Source organism: Betta splendens, chromosome 7, assembly GCF_900634795.4.
Source record: "Betta splendens chromosome 7, fBetSpl5.4, whole genome shotgun sequence".
NCBI classification, from domain to species: domain Eukaryota; kingdom Metazoa; phylum Chordata; class Actinopteri; order Anabantiformes; family Osphronemidae; genus Betta; species Betta splendens.
Window position 1 is genome coordinate 11,247,770 of NC_040887.2, and position 20,083 is coordinate 11,267,852.

Genomic DNA, 20,083 nt, shown 5'->3' on the forward strand with positions numbered 1-20,083 from the left:
TTAACCATGAGATCTAGGAACGAATACATAGCGGTATATTTGTAAGCTTATACCCTATTAGGTACTCCACATTACTATGGAATATATATTTTCATGAGATGTTAACTCAGTGGTCAAGGTCAACAAATCTAAGCATGCTTTCCTTTTATAGGCTGGATTTTCGATCTCATAGCAAGTCAATGTGAGCAAAAGACTTGGGTGCACATAATAGAGAAGCCGAGGCTTAGGAGTTTCAATGGTAACACTACATACCTCCCTTCTAATGCCTTGGTTTTGTTCTGTCTTGAGGAAGTTGAGCAGCACCTCTAGAAGGGAAGGATACTTGCGGTATGGCTCCACCACATAGCCTGTACTAGCCACCTGCTGGCCCAGAGTCCACAGTGCCACCTGGTGGAGTCAGAAGCAGAGTCGCCATAAACAATTTGTAGAATGTAATTAATACAGCAACATTAAACACATGTAGTACAACTGCACCTATTAAACAAGATCTCTTCCATTAATTCTGGTATGCTGTTAAAATTTCTTCATTAGAATGTTTAACACTTTTAATGATCTTCAATCTTTAATGAACATGAAGTATAACAAACAATCATGCTACCAAATGATTTCTGGAGAACTTGAATTACAGGCTTATGTAAATTTCAGTAGAGTCCTAAAACTGATAGAAACTGAATACACAGTAACGTTAAGATAGAATAAGAATAGGATGAAGCAGTGCCTCACGTACCTGTCGCTTAGCTAATGAAGAGGAGTCCTGTAGCATATCCATGATAATTGGAAAAAGCTCGTCCATCCACTTCCTCATCTCCAGGCCGCTCACCTGAAATGGACAAGGTGGGTCTATCAAACAGCAAACTGTGCATTTATTACCGTCAAATTCTTTAAAAAATATTGGATATTAATCATTGGTAGACAGTTTTGGATTACTATTTGTAGTGGTTTAGTTTTAGACCTTGTGAAAAATGTTGACATTTATCATTGCGTAGGTATCTAGATACAGTTCTCTACCGCTCAGTGTTGTCAGTCAGTAATTTGTCAGCATATGTTGTACTGTCACTGTCCGCTACGATCCTGCGTTTTATATTTGTATACATCCTTGATTACAAATCCAGAAGGATGACATGACATTCTCTACATAATCGTGTATCCTTCTCTTTCTACCTTCCTGAGGAGCTGGGATTCTGTGACTTCCCACACTGAACCAACTGTAAACCTTTCGTCATTTCCTGCACTCTGCCTGAACTCTAGGTTGCGCCTGCATTTAATGGTCTACTTTCAGAGGAAGACAAAGTTAGTATTAAACCTTATAATATGCACAGGCCAATGGGATTATTGTTAATCTAGAAACTTTAAATAAAAAAAGTGTGAAGTAGGTAGTTTTCTAATGTCACCCAAGGTTTAGCCTTACCTGAGCCAACTCGCCAATAGTTGCAAGGACACTGATGACCACTCCAGGGTTGGGGTCTGGGTCTTTAAGTTTGAGAATGAGTGCCTGCAAAAATTAAAAGTAATGAATTAGGTTCACCTATTTACCACTAGTACTACCATCAAAAAAACAATGTCTCCTTTACCTTGAGGATGGGCTCCATATATGGCCGTATGAGGCGAGGGGCATTGGAGACTAGGTGACCAAGCATGCGGGCACTTTGCTCTTTGTTTCTTCCAACTCCACTGTGCTCCAACTCTGTTAAGATCTGCAACAAAAGGTACAAAGACTTATTTATGATGCCATAGCAGCCACAGTCTACCTGGCATAACGTTTGTTAGAGTTAATGCCTAATGTTCAACACAAAGGCAGATCTTATTAAAATATGTTGAAAAAAAGAAATTCCAGTGTTATTGTGCCGTTAGTGTGCAAAGTTTAAAAATATCATAACCTTTGCTGCCATCTAAAGGTAACATGATGCCTATGATCAAGCAGAAATAGGCATATAAATAACAAAGACAGATTTGTTGACTGCTTACCACATTTTTCAGGACTGGGTTGCTATACATTTAGCTGCATAATCAGCAGTTTATTAATAGCGATTGTTTCGTTATATTAGCAGAAGCAGACTCTCAGCATTTGTATACGTATTTTCACCACATGACACATGCCTCAACTCAACCCAGTACTTTAAATACCAGGTGCTTTGTTTTCTACTAGAAATATAGTTCAGAAAATGCAGACACAGAAAAGGGAACAACTGAGGAAGGAAGAAATGCTATTGTTTCCTACTGATGTGGCTGTCTGTTTATTACAACAAAGAGAAAGGTTTTATTTTAGACAGACTGAGCGCAGCAAGAAAAATAAAATAAAATAAGGATAGTTCAGGAAATATTTCAGATAACTGTGGTTGTGATGCTGCTTGCTACTTAATTATTAGTCTATGCCTTGTCACATTGTATACTATAATTAACCCAGCCCCTTGCAATGAACATTGAGGACAATGACACCAATGAATTATTGTCCATAACATTTCCTCAATGTAAAATCCATGTAGTGGACAAAATGCCAGTAATGTGCCGTCTGCATCTTTCCTACCTGAATGAGCATCTTGCGGAGGAAGGGCATAACAAAGGCAGGGTTCATGCTGCTGAGGCGTCCAATTGTGCAGATAGCCAACTCTCTGATTTCAAACACCTCGTCATTCAGTGCAACAAACAATGCTTGCAAGTTCTCGGCCTGGGCGAGATGAGCGTCAAAACGCTCATCAAGAGATGCCAATACACAGTATCGAATATCCGGATCTGTGCAGCAAGGAGGACAAGAACAAAAGATTTTGACTTAATGTTTGTCTTAATTTTCATCAACATCAACCTGTTTTTACAATCTGGTGCTTTCTTTATCATTTTTGATGATTTACCTGGGTCAGTGATTCCAACAACTAGCAACTTGCTGAGCACGTCTGCCACAACCTGCACAGCAGTCTGGCTGACAACATGGCCACTGATTAGGTGGATGGAGGGAGTGAGAAGGCGTGAACAGGTCCGAGCTGCCTCCATCCGGATCTCCTTGTGCTCACTGTTTAAGAAGTGATCAGCACAGTGGCGTACAAACTGAGTGAGGGAGTGTCCTAGTGAAAAAAATTACCAAAACATGTTAAGTACCTCAACTATATGACAACTAAAGACTTTAAGAAATAAATGTAAATCACTATTCCAAATTCTTACCTTCAAATTCAAAGCTTCCCAGCGTGCGTAGGGCTAGGGTAATGCTGCCAACATCACTTGCCTCTGGAATGTTTGTGAGACTTGGTGATGCCAGCTGGTGGGCCAAGCCTTTGGGCATGCCAGGATGACGCAACGGCTTGTGCATCAACACTAGGGAGAGCATCTTCAGAAGACCATCCTGGATATCCTTCTTCAACTGCGGGATTTGGCGACTTAAGTCATACAGTACTGCCGTCAATGCAGGACTAGAGAAACAAGATAGTAGGTAAAATCAATCCAATTTAATTACTTTCGGCTTGTTTAAATAATGGCAATGAAGTGTGTTGTGGAGGAGTTGTTAGCAGATTACCACAGAATTAAAAATTGATTTGCACAAGTCAAGTGCTGGATTAAAAAACCCAGCCACTTATACAAACTTCTCTTAGCTTTTCATTGTACCTGAGGCCCACTGCCAGCATAGGTTCTAGCAGCTCCTTGATGTCAGGTTGGATGCTGGGGCCCATGGCTCTGGAAAGCATGCTGATACAAGTAAACACTGTGGCATCTACTTGCATGGTCTTTTGCCTCCTGCATACATAACAGACACAAAGAGAGACCTTTAACTATAAGGGTAAGGTCAAGGAAAAGTTCCCCACAGTTGACACTTTTCCAAATATACATTTCAAGCATGTTTACACAAGCAAGGTTACAAATATCAGTGTAAATATAAAGCCATGAGTCACATAATAAGTAAAAACCAGATAATTTTATTTATTACACTGACTTGTGTGCAAAGTCCTTGGGTGGCAGTGCAGCCTTTATGATCTCCAGAATCTTTGAGAGGTACGGCTGAATTTCTGTCCTTACTGCCACTACGAGCAGCCCAAGAGCCTGGAAAGCTGCTGTCCTCTCCTTTTCCTTCTTCAAACAGCCCAACAGGTAGCCCATAGTATCTGACAGGTACTGGTCTGCACAACGGAAAGACAAACACAATAGAAATGATCAGGCACAGATATGTTTTTTTTAAATAAAATTACAACAATATTACAACAATATCAGAATAAATCCCTTCATATACCTTGTTGTAAACAAGGTATGTGAAAGGATTTAAGTGTAAGCATTTTTTTAAAAAAGGCAATAGCAACAGGAATGACGGACGGCATGGCTGCATGTTACTGTATAAGAGATGGATTTGACTTAATCTCAGAGGAATACAAACATGAACAAGTCCCACCGGTAAAGGTATTTGGCTGGAAAGCAGCAAGGCGTGGAAGCAGGTTAAGAATGGTCATCTGAATGAGAGGGTTTTTACTGGTCTTATATTTTAGCACCCAACGACACACCTGGAAAAAAAAACATATAAAAGCTTGTTTCAGCTATGATTTATCAGATGCTCAAGAATATTCTTCATACATAATACTTCCTCAATTTCTTCACAAGACCACTAAAGTATAGTATTATTTTTGTTCTTTATCTCTGACTCTGCAAGTCATGTTAAGTTTGATTAAACAGATGGCCCAATGAAGTGGTATTCACTGACAGCTCATTCAGAAAGGTCATCCTACTTATAACCAGTCTACAACTGCATTCTTAAATAGTCCAGATATTTGCAGTCAACTCTACCTGGTCGAATCGTTCCTCCATCAGCTCACGGCAGTATCGGCTTTCCACCAGTGAGCTCTTGGCAGGTACCGGAGTGGCTCCAAAGCTGAGGAAGCCCTGAGGTGTGCTGTAGCCCAACAGGCCGAGGAGGGCATTAGACTGCTGCGGCTGGACTGACTGAAAGCTAGTAAAGGGTGTGATGTGGCGGGGCTTGGTTCCAAATCCCATTAGTTCTTTGCAGTACTTATCATGGACCAGTTGCTGCTGAGTGATCTCCTCCATCTCTTCACGCATGCGCTATCATAGAGATATAGAGAGGACAGTCAGAAGAATGCATTCATTCTCAATGTGAGCTTGTGTCCAGAGTGAAATCACTACTCACCTCTCCTTCCATGCTACTGATGCGAACCAGCTCATTAAGGATCAGAAGGGCACCATGGACCCTGTCATCACGATTCATGCCTTTCTCTTTGGCCAAAGTCTCATCAAAACCTTTCTCTGCCTCCTCAAATGTTTGCTGTTACAGAAAGACAAATGTTCATATTGCCCAACCTGGCAAGTACTGTACAACAAAAGTATTATGAAACTAATGAAACATCTTACTTTGTACCACTGAGGTTTTTGCATTTCCTTGGTCTCCCTCTGTGTGGTGAGAATAAGGCAGGCTCGCAAGGCAGAGACAGCACCTTCTCGAATGGCCTGCTTGGGGTCCCATACCGCATAAAAGATGTTATCAAAGAAGGGCTGCACTTGTTGAAAGAAGAAGGTGGGTGCACTCACAGCCAGCTCTCTCAACACTAGTACCTAAAATAGAAAAATATTACATTACATGAATTACATTTTCAAAAAATATAAATTCAAATGTGTGTTATGTGTAAGTTGACAATTAGAGAGGTTAAATGACAATTTCATTTGTGTCCACTGATTCACCCCATTAAAACTTGAATGCTGAGCATATTTGAAATAAGCCTGTCCATATTTCTCTATTTAAATTATGCTGCAAAAAGATCTGTTTCCGTATCAACATTGAGTAGAAAAGGAACAATGGCTTCAAATGAGAAGTGTAGCGTGTAGTGTGTGGTATTTCAACAACACACAACAACAAAAGCTGGTTATCCGATCTGTCACTTACTGCAGCATGGCGTCGGCCTTCATTCCGGTCTGCTCCCAGCCATTCCAGGGCCCTCTTCACCTCAAACTCCACATACTCAGCAGTAAAGGTGTCCCCTGCCATAGACAGATGGCCCATGGCTTTGGAAGCCATCTCCATAACCACAGGGTCACTGGAAGGTAGCAGGTTGCGGAGATAGTTCGCAAAACGGCTGATCCTGGTAGCATTGCCTCCCTCAACTCCAATTAGACTCACTAGAACAAAAAAAAAGCAGAGTTATGAACTGGGTAACATATCCACTGTGTGTACTCATATGGACTATTAAACCAAGCAACAACTGATTTTACGTTGGCTTTAAAATTCCACAACAGTCGTCTTACCAATGGCAAGAATTCCTCCCTTCTTCTCATTCACATCAGAGCTGGATACCAGCTCAAATATGTGGTGGTTTAATTCATCATAGAATGTAGTGGCTTCATCTTGGCTTAACTGTGAAGGGCAGAAAACCCGTATTACACATGAAGTAGTACCCAGGGAAGAAAAACTGTCAATCACATCTTATAATGCCTAGTACCAAGAGTTAGAGAACAGCAAAGAGTCTCTATAATGTCTGAATAAAGCACATATGTGACTACATGTCCACATTTTATCTAAGACCAGACATAAGTATCAATTTATGTTTACTATTGAAATATTCTAAACAACTCATTCTAGAGACTAGCAACGATATGATACAAATGATGTTCCCAAGCAAGAACTTTTTTAGGAGCATGTTCATTTGTGCTGATACCTCTCTGAGTTCTGTGGTCACATAGTGCTGCAGGTCTTTAGCAGATTTCGCTCTGGTGTCTTCATTTCGACTCTTGAGCCCACTGACAAACTGCTGCAGCACAGTAGCTGTGCCTGACATGATCACCATTGGAATGGCCTTACTTTAACCCTGAAAGAGAAAAGTAAAATGCAACGTTATCGGCTTCTGGGTTTTTAAAGCAAAGTCGATATATAATGTATGTGTATGTATATATATTGGTCATACAAACACGCAACAGGACGTAATTTGGCCCATAAAAACAACGAAATAACACACAGACATCAATGTTGTTGTCAGCTGACACAGCCAGCTAGCTAAACAGTCACCTAGCTGAGCCTGCTAACGGTGAAACAAAGTCTCTACCACACAAAAATAGAAAAACAGAAGCGTAACTTATACCATTAGAACAAACTTAACACGCAGAACACCGTGCACAAGATAAACTCCAGCTTCGTAATTCTACCATGCTGGTTGTTGGTTGTTAAGCTGCTACATGTAATAGCTCACATCCTTGCTAACGTTAGGCTAGCTAGCGCATAACTAGTATTTAAACGATGAAGTCGCTACTTACGTGTTTACATAGAAATATGCTGGCACTCTAGCGGCTATTCGGCTTCTGCAGGGTATCTCTCATTGTAAGGCCATGCTTGCTATTACAGATGCAGGTTAGCTAACTAAATATGTGTACCAGCCCAGTTGGACCAACTCCAGCCGTACACATACCACACTTCAGGAGTACTTGGTTGCGCAATTTGCGCAGCCTGCGTAAAACTGAACGCAATACATGTACTTTGCCTCCTATGTCTTTATCCGTGTATCCCACAGAGATAAGACATTATTCCAGTGGAAAAGTGTAGGTCTCCCTAGTATATAAGCTAGGAACAACATATATACATTTTATTTCTGGTGCCTCCTGAATGTTCAGGCTTTCATAAAATAAAATTCCCAACATATTAATGTATTCACCACAATGGCCTAATGGCTCTTTGGTTTTTCTTAGTCATAAATTAGGACAAACGGTTTTTTTATATGCATTGAAATTATAAAACAAAGCAATATAAATACACTGTAGAGATTTACACACTGATTGTTGACCATAAAATGTTTATAAAAAAATTAAAAGAATATGCTCTATAGACCCAAAAACAAACTAATGCAACTTGAGATAATAGCAACTGGAAATATGACATTTGACTTAAATGCATTAACACGTTTTTGACCAGCGCGTGAACACAGTGCAACCACAGGGTGGAGACATTGTCCGAGTCAACAACTTGCTTTTGTTGCTGAGGAAGACTGACTGGTTACTACCGTGTGTGAGAACGGTGACATTTACCACAGTGCCACACAATAATTACACCCATAGCCTTTTTTCCGGAAATTGGATCTTAAATGTCAAATGCACTTTCATCATTAAAATGAACGATAATTATCGTATTGTTTCGCATAATTAGCTTTAGGGTGTGACGTGTTTGATGTTTTCTTTGGCAAACAAGCACATGACTCTCCATAAGGTCATAAAGTTCTATTGGAAATCTCATTCATCAATAGATTATAATGAACTATACTTAAGTTCAAATTCAATTGTTTATCATAAGGGTGTGTTTATTTTATTAGTCAATCTATTGCAGATCATCTACTGTAAGTGGGCCTAGTGCTAATATACATTAATTCTAAGCCTATACAAGCACATCAAATATTTTTTGGGAGTTCCTCTTTATTTGCAATCTATCTTAAAAGCATCTGTTATAAATTTCACAATTTTAGAATAAAATCATTTTGCTTATAGTTTCTTTCTGAAAACAAGTTCAATTTTGATCACAAAGGATAGAATAATGGAAAATGTCATCAATCCATGTTTTTGTTATTTTTGAAATAAATGGTGTGTGATCTGGTAATTAATGTGCAAAGTTACATGAAGTTAATTAAATACGAAGAGGCTGCAGTCGTCTTGTGTGTGTGTGTGTGTGTGTGTGTGTGTGTGTGTGTGTGTGTGTGTGTGTGTGTGTGTGTGTGTGTGTGCGTGTGTGTGTGTGTGTGTGTGTGTGTGTGTGTGTGTGAGAGAGAGAGAGAGAGAGATGTGGTTTTGCAGCAGGAGATTTAAGGGAGCCCTCCAGCCTTACCGCACTTTACATGGAGATGATGAGAGGGTTTCAGAGTGAGGAGGAGGGTCTGGCAGGGGGTGCAGGTCCCAGCGTATGCACCCAAGGGCTCCTGTGCCTCTCTCAAGCTCGGCCAAGCCAGACATACTTTGCTGATGAGACACTGGCTCACTCAATCAGCAGCACTCACCTTTCTTCTTAGACACGTGTTTTCACAGGGGGGGTTGTGTGTGTACAAGGCAACGAGAGTGACAGAAAGACAGGCAGAAGGGTGCTTTAGGGACGCGAAACGCACGTGCAGTCACTCGACTCCTTTGCACACATACTGTACAGCCACTTAGGCAGAACAAACGTATGCATCCTCTGTGCCACCGGGACTCTTGTCCCAACAGGCAAATGGCCTCCTGTTAGATGACGGGCAGGATGTTGGGTTCACTTTCATCAGTCTGAGACTTTGATTCCTCCCCTGTCAGTCCTGTTTTTTCTGCTTTGCATCTTCACTCACTCATGTTTTTACCTCTACTATGATGGAGCCTGTCTTTCTAAACACTGAAGGACGGAGGAGGAGTGTAAAGTGCGCATAAGCCTGTCTTTACCCATCTTATCTGAGTGACCTGTAACATACTCTGATTTACCCCATCTTTATAATGGCTTCATGCTCTTTCCCCCCTTCCCCATTTGAGCCCTCCAGGGGTTCCTTTCATTAGGCAGAAGGGGGATTTGTTATGAGTCACAGATTCCTGTGCGAGGATTCATGAGGTAACATCTGGTTCTGGGTGCTGGGGGTGGCTCTCATCCCCCACCTGGCCACAGGCCAGCCTTGTTTCCTGGTATGAGTTTATCTGCCCACCTGCTCTGGCGATACACCTGTGGATGTACATGTATTGAGCAAGGTATGCAGAAGCTGCTGAGAGATGCCTGTCATTTTAATTAGGAAATGATTCTATTATGCTTCTACATTTCTCGCTGTCTGTGCTGTTTGTACGCTACTGATTTTTATTTACTTTGCACCTGAGCAAATGTGATTGTATTTGTGTTAAAATGTGCACAATGAAGGGTGTAATTAACTAATGCATCAGGAGAGTCCTGCTGGGCCAAAGTGTGTCTGCAGGCGAGGATGCCATGATGATGATGAGGCTGCACTTTCTTGTCACAGTGCTTAGCTTGTCTTCTGGCACATTTTGCATTTTCTTGAAGGACACACACACACACACTGACTGAGTCAACAGTATTGATCAAGTTTCCTTCCCTTGGTGAGACCTATAGATCAAGCGCTATTACTAATCCATGAATCACAGTGCAAAGAAACCTAAGGCCAGCTTATGGAAATGAGAATCCTCTCTGACACCGACTTCCTGTACATCACAAAGTCCTTAATCAGGACTTAAAGAGTAAAGGCTGGTACCTCCGCCCTAAGACCACAGAAGCATTACTCATCACTTCCACTACAAGGCCTACGTGATGCTTTTGTTACGGCTGCATTCAATAGGGCAAAAAGAAAGTAGATGACATAAAGTACTGCACTGATAGTGAACAGTCAGAGTCAGCTTTACATCAAAATGTTCTCATAATACAGGTAACAAGACAAACCGCTTACAGGTAAGGAACGCACAATCAGCTCCACCACAGTGACTAAATCACTTGAAGCGAGGCGGCTTTTTGATCCTGCTATTCATCCGCAGTGTCGTGGCTGTGGCCATTTGTAGCGGGCTCATTTCCTAATGGACTCTCCCAAGTGCCTGCCAAAGGGAAGGCTGGAAATGAATGAGCGCTCTCCATTAGAGGAAATGGCCATCGATACATTGTGGCCACTCTGCTTAAACGAGCCGGAGCTGGAAGGCAGATGGATGGCTGGGTCTCGCAGGACTCGAGGCCGACTTGCTGTCTTTTCCCAGCCTCCCTCCAGTCGGCACGGCCAACGCACAGCGCACAGCTGCTTTAAAATGCAATTATTTGTGGGGAAACTCGAGCTGACACGTTGCGCTGGACATTCTGGGGGTGCCTCCGTGGCCTCTGGGCCGTTCCATGTGACCCTGGTGCTGATGGGCAGACAGTTCGCTACTAATCCGCTCCTGGAGGCTCGTCACTGTGTGTGACATGAGGAAGTGTGTGTGTGTGTGTGTGGGAGGACGTCGGCTGGATCCCTATCTGTGAGAGGCTGATACTGTTAACACGGTGTTCCTCACTGACACTCCTCTATCTTGTCTCCATTCAGCCCTATGGCAATGAATTAAGATAAGACAGATACTAACCCTGATAGAGACTTTCTTGCATTCATTCGGGGGGGGGGGGCCTGACTTCAGCATAGCAGCAGGGTAGCAGGCAGGCGTGTTTCATCTCTGCTCAAAGTCTTAAACAGCAGGCACACGGAATAAAATCAGAGCTGAAACACAGAGATGGCAGAGACACAGGGACGAAACCCAGCTCTCCTGTGCAGACGTGACACCACAAAGGAGAGGGACATCTGGCACACCATCACACGGCGAAGCGCAGTCTTAAAGCTCCAACTTCCTTAGAATCTGCGCCAGGGCATTTTGGCCAGTGATGCAGCCACTCAGACGGAGGCCCGCATTTGGGCCCTCATGCAATAACAACGGTTTCGCTCCTTCTTCCAGCCAGGTCTCGTTCACCGTGACACAGCAGCAGGCGGAGGCAGGATGTAGTGCAGGACACTGGACACCGTCTGGTCTGAGGCCGGGTCGGCTTTCTCCACCGCTCTCATGCTGACACCTGATAAAGGCTACTGGCCCGTCCTCTGGAAAAACTAAAGAGCCGCCTCGGCCTGGTCCGATAACGCTGGAATGCCCCCGTCCGCGTGGACTTGAGCGTTTGTCGCACATTTGTCGTCGCTATCTGAGCCTCAGCGTCTTGTTTGAGCTTTAGACCAGGACAGACTAGTAAAATGAGCAGACGACGTCAAAATAAAAGACAACGCTGGTGGATAAAAGCGCTGCATACCTTCAGCGGGATTAGTGCATTATTTATGTGTCCCGCACCGTGAGGGATCACTTACACGGCTCACACACAAGCCCAGGGGTTGGATTGTTTTCCAGCGCTGAGCTCCGCTGCGACTCTCCCACTGGCTGTGCACAGAGGTGCAGCAATGCAGCTGCTCCTCAGCCAAACGCAGCCCCGGGGCTTTGCATATGATTTGGCTGCTAATGTTGCATCTTGGGTTACGGCGCTCTCTTCCCAGTGACAAACGTCAGCCGGTTCCACCTGCTATGGATTTTTCCTTTTTCTTTTCTGCGTGAGCCATCAACACAAGTAGAATTCATCGAAGCGAATCATTATAATAGCGTCCTCCTGTCACTGTCACTACAGAGAAAATGTCCAGATTAGAGCTTATTGATTAGGACGATAAATACATGGGCGTTGCTGCTGTGAGCCAGTATGTCATGCAAACTGTTCCGATTCCTGTCTTAATAAAACTCCTGAAGAGGACATAACTTTGTGTCTGTAAAAATGTCACAAGATCTACTCAAGCCTTTTCAGGGGAAACCTTTTCAATGTCAGCACGTGAATCTCCTCTGTCTGCACCTTCTGTAACTTCACACGAGATTCATGAACTGTCAGCTTCAGTTGGATACGTTTTATCGCTGGTTTGCCATTCAGCATCTTTATATGAAAGTGTTGGTGGCGTTTGGAGCGCTGAATGAAAAGATGTTGTTTTCAGCTGCTGAGTTAGCTGCTAAAGCTGCCAGGTTGGCGCAGGTAGGAGATAGTGGGTCTTATCACAGCTTTATCTCGTTGTTGCTAAAAACAACCAAGGAACAGGCGACGCTCGACTCAAACTGTCTAGAACTTCGAACTGAAACACTGAATTAAAAGCTAAATGTGCTAAAATGATAACAGTGAGGCAGAAACCACTAAGCTGGTCGATGTGGGGGCTTGTGTTCCTGCCAGTCACATTCAACGCTGTTTACATACATTTATTGTGTAATGTGTTGTCTATTAAATTATGGTCAACGTTGTGGTTTTGTTTCACAGTCAACACTCGTTTACTAAAACCAGAAACAATGGCTGGGTTGGTTTGTCCACAAATTACAGCCCTGGTTCTGTTCCGTCCCCAGTCAGATCCTCATCATTCACAAAACACAATAACATGTGGTAGAAATTTTTTTTCTTATTTTGTGGTGTTTTTTGATTCAAGCCAGTCGACACTGCTAGAAAATAGAACTCATTTAAGAAATGAAGCAGCTCCAGGTACTTTTTCTTGTATAAAAGGTAGAAATGTGTGCAAACGTCACCTCATCTGTGTTAAGAACATCACTGGCAAACTGTTTCACATTTGCTTCATAGGACTATTTGGAGCAGCTCAGCTGTCAGAGCTGAGGTCTACTTGAACAAATTTCTACAAATATCCACTCTAGCAACTGTGTATAACCAAGCCCTGTTATTTTTTTCCAGAAATAGAAGAAGGGTAGTAAAAATTACAGCTTCTGAGGAGTGGAAATTTATGCTCTAACAAGCGAGTCATATGGCAGCATTTACAGATTTAGAGATACAAGGGTGATCTTTAAAGACACGTGACATAATGCAAGGCCAGAGAGTTGGAAATATTTAATACTTCAAAAGCGATTAGAGAAAATGTGATGAACATATTTTATAATATTTGTTACAGGTGGCAAATTACTAACAACTCATAAACTACAAGCTTGAAGGATGCAGCTGTTCTCTCTGCAGCCATAAGAGCAGTGGAGGTCTTAATCGTCTTCTGACTGTCATAATCCGGAGCCGCTTTCCTCCAGGGGCTCGGACGGTTACAGCTGGCGGGGACCGGCCGTAAAGACCCGGTTTGTCCGAGTGGGGGCGGCGTTGGACAGCCACTTTGCACCGGCACCCCCCCCCCCCCCTCCACACACACACACACACACACACACACACACACACACACACACACACACACACACACACACACACACACACACACACGCCACCAATCCAAGTCAGCCTTACTTGTGGGATCAGCAATTCAGATTGCATGCAAATCCAGGCGCGTCACCGTGGATGCGTGGAAGGGTGAGGGACATAGAGGGGGGGGGGGGGGGGGGGCGACAAGTGCCGCTGCATTCCTGAAGAGAGAGCTCCCTGCCCCTTCCTCCTCCTTCCTCCTCCTTCCTCTCTCTCTCTCTCTCTCCCTCCTGGTCTCCCGGTCGGTAGCGGCAGAGAGGGATTTTTAACCCGGGCTGCAGATGCGGCGAGCGGGGGGCTGCTGAGCGAAAGACGCGCTGCTAGTCCGCGGGGAAGTTCTACATAGGACAGGACGCGATCGGAGGAAAGCAGAAAAAAAAGTTTGCGGCGGTGCGTTGGATTGCGTTGCGGGGAAAGTTTACTTTGCGGGTCGCATCCGTGCGGTGGCCATGGGTTCCCATCGGACAGCCGGGCTCGGGCGCGCGGCGCTGCTGCTGCTGCTGGCCGGGCTGCTCGTGGCTCTGGGGCGGCGCTGCGCCGCAAGTTGCCCGGAGAAAGACCTGGAGGACAGGGAGGAGGAGGCCAACGTGGTCCTGACCGGCACCGTGGAGGAGATCATGAACGTGGACCCGGTGCACAACACCTATTCCTGCAAGGTAAGCGCGCTTGAGTGGAAACGCGCCGCGCCGCGCCGCACCTGCCCGCGCGGCGCGGCGCGGCGCGTTCTGTAGTGGACGTCACATAATCACTTTGTGCTCGAATCGCTCGTGGAGCTGAGGGAAACCGTTACCAGCGGGTCTACGCTCCAAACTCCCTCAAAGGCGTCTGCAGGTTCCCTCAACAACCTTTTATCTCATCCATTCAGCAGCCGTGAACGCACCGTCAGGAACAGATAGATGGTGTTTTGTCTTTTTATTTCCACGATTATATGGCTACAACTTAGGCCTAACCGACCATGTAATCATTCCGAACATGCTGCAGCAGGAGACTGGCCCCTCAGTGGCCCCTGGCTGCAGCACTCTCTCTCTCTCTCTCTCTCTCTCTCTCTCTCTCTCTCTTGTCATAAATGTTGAAAACAAGCAACTTAACATTTACAAGCGGCAGCAAAGACGATCATTTGCACCATGACTGACTCTGCCGCTGCTGCCGACAAGCGACACCGCTTGCATCTCAAAATCTCACACTAAGGGTTTTTGGGGACTTGTGGCTGCAACCAGTAGTAGTAGTGGTAAAAGAAAATAAAGTCACACTTTATTCACTCCTGTGACACTTGCGTTAAACAATTGTGTTTATGTCACAGGAAAACGATGTCTACATAGAACCACATAATAACACGTGGTGAAAAGACTCCCACTGCTCCACAAATAAGCGACTTTTCAGTCAGGAAGCGACGCTCTCCTCTCCTCATTCCAGGAGCATTCACTGGGAAACGCACTTTTGCTCCGTGGTTGACTTGTGGCAGACCACTCTTTAATCTGTCAAAATAAACAGGTCGTGTTTGGTCAGCTCTCCTTCCCGTCTTGCGCTGAATGAATAGGGCAGATTAGAGACGCGCGGCTCGGGTCCTGGAAACAGAAACCGCCAGCGAGTGCCGAAATAGGACAAGACAGCAAACGTGTGGAGGAAGGGACCCGCTTCCTCGGGCCCGTGCCGGACTTCCTGCGATGCGGTGTCACTCTCTGCAGAGTGGCAGAACACAGTGTCTTTAAAAATATCACAATGTCATTGTGTCAACTGGGCATCACACCTGAAAGACTCGTGTTAAGTAAAATATGATACTTTTGGTTTTCCCAAAGTACTGAAATGCTGCTTTTTTTTGCTAAAGGTCAGGGTGTGGCGCTACTTGAAGGGCAAGTCCAGTGTCAACCAGGACGGCAGCAACAAGGTGATGATCGGCGGCTTTGGGAACCCCGGGATCTGCGATAACCAGGTCACCATGGGTGACACTCGCATATTCTTCGTCAACTCTGCCCCGGAGTCCATGGGACCGGAACACAAGAACGAACTTATGCTCAATTCAAGTTTGATGAGGATTACCCTGCGCAACCTGGAAGACGTGGAGCACTGTGTGGAAGGTGAGTGCGTCCGCCCTCCACCGAGTCTTATTGGTGGGATGTTGTTAATCAGTCGCATGTGAGGATTCAAACATAGGAGCCATCCGTCCATGCTTTGCTTTGAGGAGAGTTTGGAAATCACTTAAAGCAGAGGGGATTTCATTCAAAGTTGGCAGCTGAAATTGCACGGCCTCGGGCTCCCAGTGTCGAGGTTTCCCAGAACTCTCTGCCGCCTGAGTCACTTTAGGAGCTTTGTTGCCATGGAGAGGCTCCAGTCTTTCCCAGCAAAGGTCTGAGGCGGGCGTGTCGGATAAACACCTGAAGGACTGGGGCCGAGTGGTTAAGGGACAATTCCTGACCTTTGCACCGTAGAGGCGAAGCGCTTCATGAAGTCAGCGGTGAAACTGCTCACAGGGTATTTACAGGTTGCACGTGTAACTTAAAGCAGCGCTTAATGATTTAACAGGAGCTGAATGGTCTGTTTAAGGGGCGTCTTAAGTTTCATAGGGAAACAAGTCTGAATAATTTGCTTAAAGGAACCTCAGAATGAAAAGAGTTAATTAAATACCTTTAGTCGTCTAAGTCCGTGTTTTGCTTGAGAGGTAATTTGTCAGGCTCTTATGAGTGGAGCCATACAACCATGACTAATAAATCTCAGCGTCTGCCGTGACTGCGAGGCTGTAGCAGCCTGCGCCCCATGCCGGCGAGCAGCCAGCTTGCTGCTGTTTCAACTTTTACTGGAGCTTGACTATGTTGGCAGCCGTTCAAAGTCCGAATCTAACACTTGCATTAGGCAGGCATGAATCAGTGCATGAATCACCTGAAGGCTTTTCCGGGGGCAGTGGCCGCCTCAGAGCGCCGGGGTCGACGCTCCGGGGCCTTTTCTCCTGACCGGTTCTGGGTGGCAGGGTGTTCCAATGGATGGCGCTTGTTTGCAGTGTTAAGTTGCATTTGGCACACACATAAAACTTCTTCTGTTTGTCTGTCCAGGCACGAAACACTGCACTGCTAACCTTTTTATTCAGCCCCCTTTTCTTGCTTTTGGACTCCTGTTGTGGAAAGGGGAGTCGCCTGGCTCGGAGACGCCAGTCTAGAATGTGCCCTTTTTGTATCTGGGCTTTGTATTTGAAGAGGGTTTACTTCACATAACCTGCTTTTCTCATATCGCCTTACAGTTGGAGGAATGGCTGTAAGGAAATACTTTAAGAAGTCATCAGGCAGCGACTAGACATGAAGTTTGTTGTAAGACATCTGAAGTAGCACGTTTCCCTGCAGCACCTGTGGAGCATCCTGTGCACGGTCCATCGAAAAAGTCAAGTCCTGGGATGGTTATCCGGCTCAGTCTCACCTCAAACTGTGTACTGGGGTTTTGGGTCATGAAATTGGCTTCCGCCGTTTGCTGGCGTGCCTCCATCTCAGGGACAATGAGCTCTGAGACGTGTTCCCGTGCAGGTTAATCAAAAGAGTCAAGTCGGATCCCATCCGTCCTCGGCAACCGCACTCCACCCGGAGTGACTGCGGGATGTCAGCGCAGCGGGACAAGACTCTACCTGCTGCAGTGCTCATTGTACCCGCTCCTGCTCTCCCCTCATTCTTGACATTTTCGATAGCTAGGATAGACTCAGGAATGCCTGGCAGAGAGCTAGGTGGGGAGGTGCATTGTGTGAGGTGAAAGAAAAAAGGCTTTGTGTGAGCTCCTCGCTCTCCAGACTCCTCAGAAGGAGACAGACATCAAAGAAAATAAGATGAGTGATTTAGAATGGAGGAAAAACAGGATTTCTTGTATACGTGAATGCCAGGACTGTGGATGATGTGGTGTTTGCTGTACATATTTGGATCGGCACTGCATGACAATAGAGGCCCTCAGGCATCATATTCCGCTGTACGGAGCTGTTCCAGTCCCAGTGTATGATCACTTCACTGCAGCAAGGAAGTCTGACTGTCTACAATGTTAACTGTGAACAACTATCCCACGTTTTTAATTACATTCCTGCAGAAGTGATAAGCAACAAGCAAGGGGGGGGTGGGGGGCTCACAGGAAGCCTCCTTGATGGAGAAGTGTTGAGCGCACGGGGAGATCTTATCGACGACTCGCTTTATCAGCTGCCTTTGTTTCAGCTCCCGATGACTTAATGCCAGAGTCCTCAAGTCAAGGCCGCCACATAGCACGACTACAAAGGGCTGTTTCTTCCTCCTGTCTTGATCTTTTTGCCTCCTTCCATTATTTAATCTCTTTTCCCAGCAGCTGTACTCATGCAACAGCTGCCTCAGAGACAGGGCCGCCGTCGCACTGTACCACAGCTCGTGAAACAAACCGTGCTCAGTGCAGGTGGTGCACGTCGGCAGTCGGACAATCCAACGTCCCAGTGGGATGTTAATGAGCAACGTTTTACTGCTCAACACACCACCGACTTTTAATGACCTGCGTGCGTAGCCGTCCATAGGCTCGCTCGCTGAAACTGCGATGGGGGTCTCGATTTGCCAGCAGGTGGTCCAGCCTAATGATGGGCGAGCAGACAGTCCCGTGGAATGCTCCTCGGGGTGGGTGGGATGTGGGACGACTGTTTGAGACCCCCCCCCCCCTTTTTTGTGCTGCTAGCTGTTCCTTCAATGACTGAGCCTAGACCTTGAGGAAAGCTTTGAGCTCTGTTTGTGCAGGGAGGTACGGAATCTGCAGGAATTCCTCACCTGCACATGCTCCTACCTGGCCGCCTCCTCCCTCCTCCTCGCCGCGTGAGATATGTGAGGAGATAATGATGGAAAGATAAGGGCGAAGAGGAGCGAACTCTGATTCTTACTCATAGTATCGACCGTACCGGCATTTTTAACACACGCCTAATGATGCAGAAGTGTTTCACGGAGGCCGTCTACTCGTCTGTGTGACTCCTTTCAAGCACTCAGGGAAATCCTGTCGAGTTTGTTGCCTTATAATTTAAATACAGGCATTGCTGCCACCTGTTCGACTCTTAATCTTGCGTAGAAGCTGTGAAGACAGGCTATAACATAACTACTGTACAGGGGAACATGATGGTCTACTACATATTTGACTTCCCACATGTAAAAGCTTGTGGCTTGTGGGTAATTCCAAAGGGCATATGAAGGTAGATTCTTTTTGTGGCACTGAAGAGTGTGGGAGAACACCACACAGCGGCACCCAGGTGACTGAACTAAAGCACTTTATCCAGTCTGTGTCTGCACAAGCGGCCTTTTGTCTCCAGGGAGTCATGGGAAGTCAAGACGACTGACTTTAAGGAGGGATTTTTCTCAGGGTCCTCGAATGGATTAGGGTACAGTCTAAAAGTGAGAGTTCAGCCACCAACTTACGTGGCTTAAATCACTGACTTTATTCAGTGACGTGAACAGAATCAGGCACATTAGATTGATTTATTGATAGAGCAATCAGCAAATCAGCAACAAAGGCCTGAAGGGAGAAACGGAAGCGAGTGCCCGTTTACCAGCGTGTCCAGCGACTCCAGAGTCCTTGCACCGCTTAGATTTTAATTAAAAATGTGAGCGAGTGGAGGCCACTTGGCTCCGAAATGAAAGCGCTGCGAAAGATGCAAAGAAGGAACAGACCACTTAACCACAGACGGTTCACCTTGGCGCGCATCCCGGCCTGAACAAGAGTGTATCACTCTGAGGCTGATAAGAATCACAGATGGTTATCAATAGTACAGCCAGACACCTACATGTAGTGACACGCCTGTCACTCCAGTCACATGCAGTGTACACAGACGTGCTGTGTAGCATCAGTCTGTCCAAACACCCCGTACATCCTTTGAGGATTGGGCTGCTTTATTATGAGAGTCGTTTCTCCTGGGATTGACTAGAATTTCACAAGAGATTCCTCTGAGATATAAAGATATTTGAAGACCTTGATGCACTTTTCTTTTCCCTGACGGTCAGTTTTACGGTGTAATGTTCTATATCTATAATGTTTTGAAGCGTTTGGAGCATTTGAAGAAGCTACAGCGACCCGGAAACATCTCTGTTTCGTCTCAGCAAGAGATCAGAGCAGCAGTCGACACGGGCTCCGTGCTCCCGCCAGGGACCCGGATCAGTGGCTTAACTCCTCACTCCCAGACTGAAACAGGGCCGCGGTGGCAAAGGCTGCTAACTTATTGCCACAACATTGGATGGAGCGATAGCGGTTTGAATGGGAGGCCAAGGAGAGAGCAGGAATGGCTGTTTCGCATTTAGGTCAGCTGAGTTGCTGCACAGGCTGTGAAGTAAAAAGGCCTCTGTGACACAATGCTGCTCATACAGGAAGTAGGAGAGACGGCTTTCCAAAATATATCATGGGATGTTCAAGCTTTTCCTGTGCTCCTCAACCCTGTCTCTGTTGTTTCCTCGCCTC

The 20,083-nt window shown here is 45.5% G+C and overlaps 2 protein-coding genes across 10 annotated transcripts in view; one reads left to right on the forward strand and one right to left on the reverse strand.

Annotated features, from left to right (window-relative positions):
* mtor (mechanistic target of rapamycin kinase) overlaps positions 1-7,395 on the reverse strand; it is a 51,307-nt gene extending 43,912 nt beyond the window's left edge. Inside the window, exons 1-17 of the mRNA XM_029156384.3 lie at positions 7,228-7,395; positions 6,636-6,785; positions 6,226-6,334; positions 5,867-6,099; positions 5,338-5,538; positions 5,117-5,251; positions 4,756-5,031; positions 4,367-4,475; positions 3,917-4,100; positions 3,592-3,720; positions 3,154-3,398; positions 2,847-3,056; positions 2,525-2,730; positions 1,572-1,694; positions 1,409-1,492; positions 728-820; positions 253-387 (exon numbers count right to left, since the gene is read on the reverse strand). Of these exons, the coding sequence (XP_029012217.1) occupies positions 253-387; positions 728-820; positions 1,409-1,492; positions 1,572-1,694; positions 2,525-2,730; positions 2,847-3,056; positions 3,154-3,398; positions 3,592-3,720; positions 3,917-4,100; positions 4,367-4,475; positions 4,756-5,031; positions 5,117-5,251; positions 5,338-5,538; positions 5,867-6,099; positions 6,226-6,334; positions 6,636-6,764 (2,601 nt within the window). The 5' untranslated portion in view covers positions 6,765-6,785; positions 7,228-7,395. The remainder of the gene's footprint in view (positions 1-252; positions 388-727; positions 821-1,408; positions 1,493-1,571; positions 1,695-2,524; positions 2,731-2,846; positions 3,057-3,153; positions 3,399-3,591; positions 3,721-3,916; positions 4,101-4,366; positions 4,476-4,755; positions 5,032-5,116; positions 5,252-5,337; positions 5,539-5,866; positions 6,100-6,225; positions 6,335-6,635; positions 6,786-7,227) is intronic.
* A 6,483-nt stretch (positions 7,396-13,878) lies between these two features.
* The window catches only part of agrn (agrin), a 169,615-nt gene continuing 163,410 nt past the window's right edge, over positions 13,879-20,083 (forward strand). For 5 of the 9 annotated variants that reach the window (XM_029156125.3, XM_029156129.3, XM_029156128.3 and 2 more), the window contains exons 1-2: positions 13,880-14,328; positions 15,498-15,747. In XM_029156125.3, coding sequence (XP_029011958.1) covers positions 14,122-14,328; positions 15,498-15,747 — 457 coding nt within the window. In that variant the 5' untranslated portion in view covers positions 13,880-14,121. Of the gene's footprint in view, positions 14,329-15,497; positions 15,748-20,083 lie in introns of all 9 variants that reach the window. The other 4 variants (XM_029156130.3, XM_029156131.3, XM_029156133.3 and 1 more) reach the window with 3 other exon arrangements.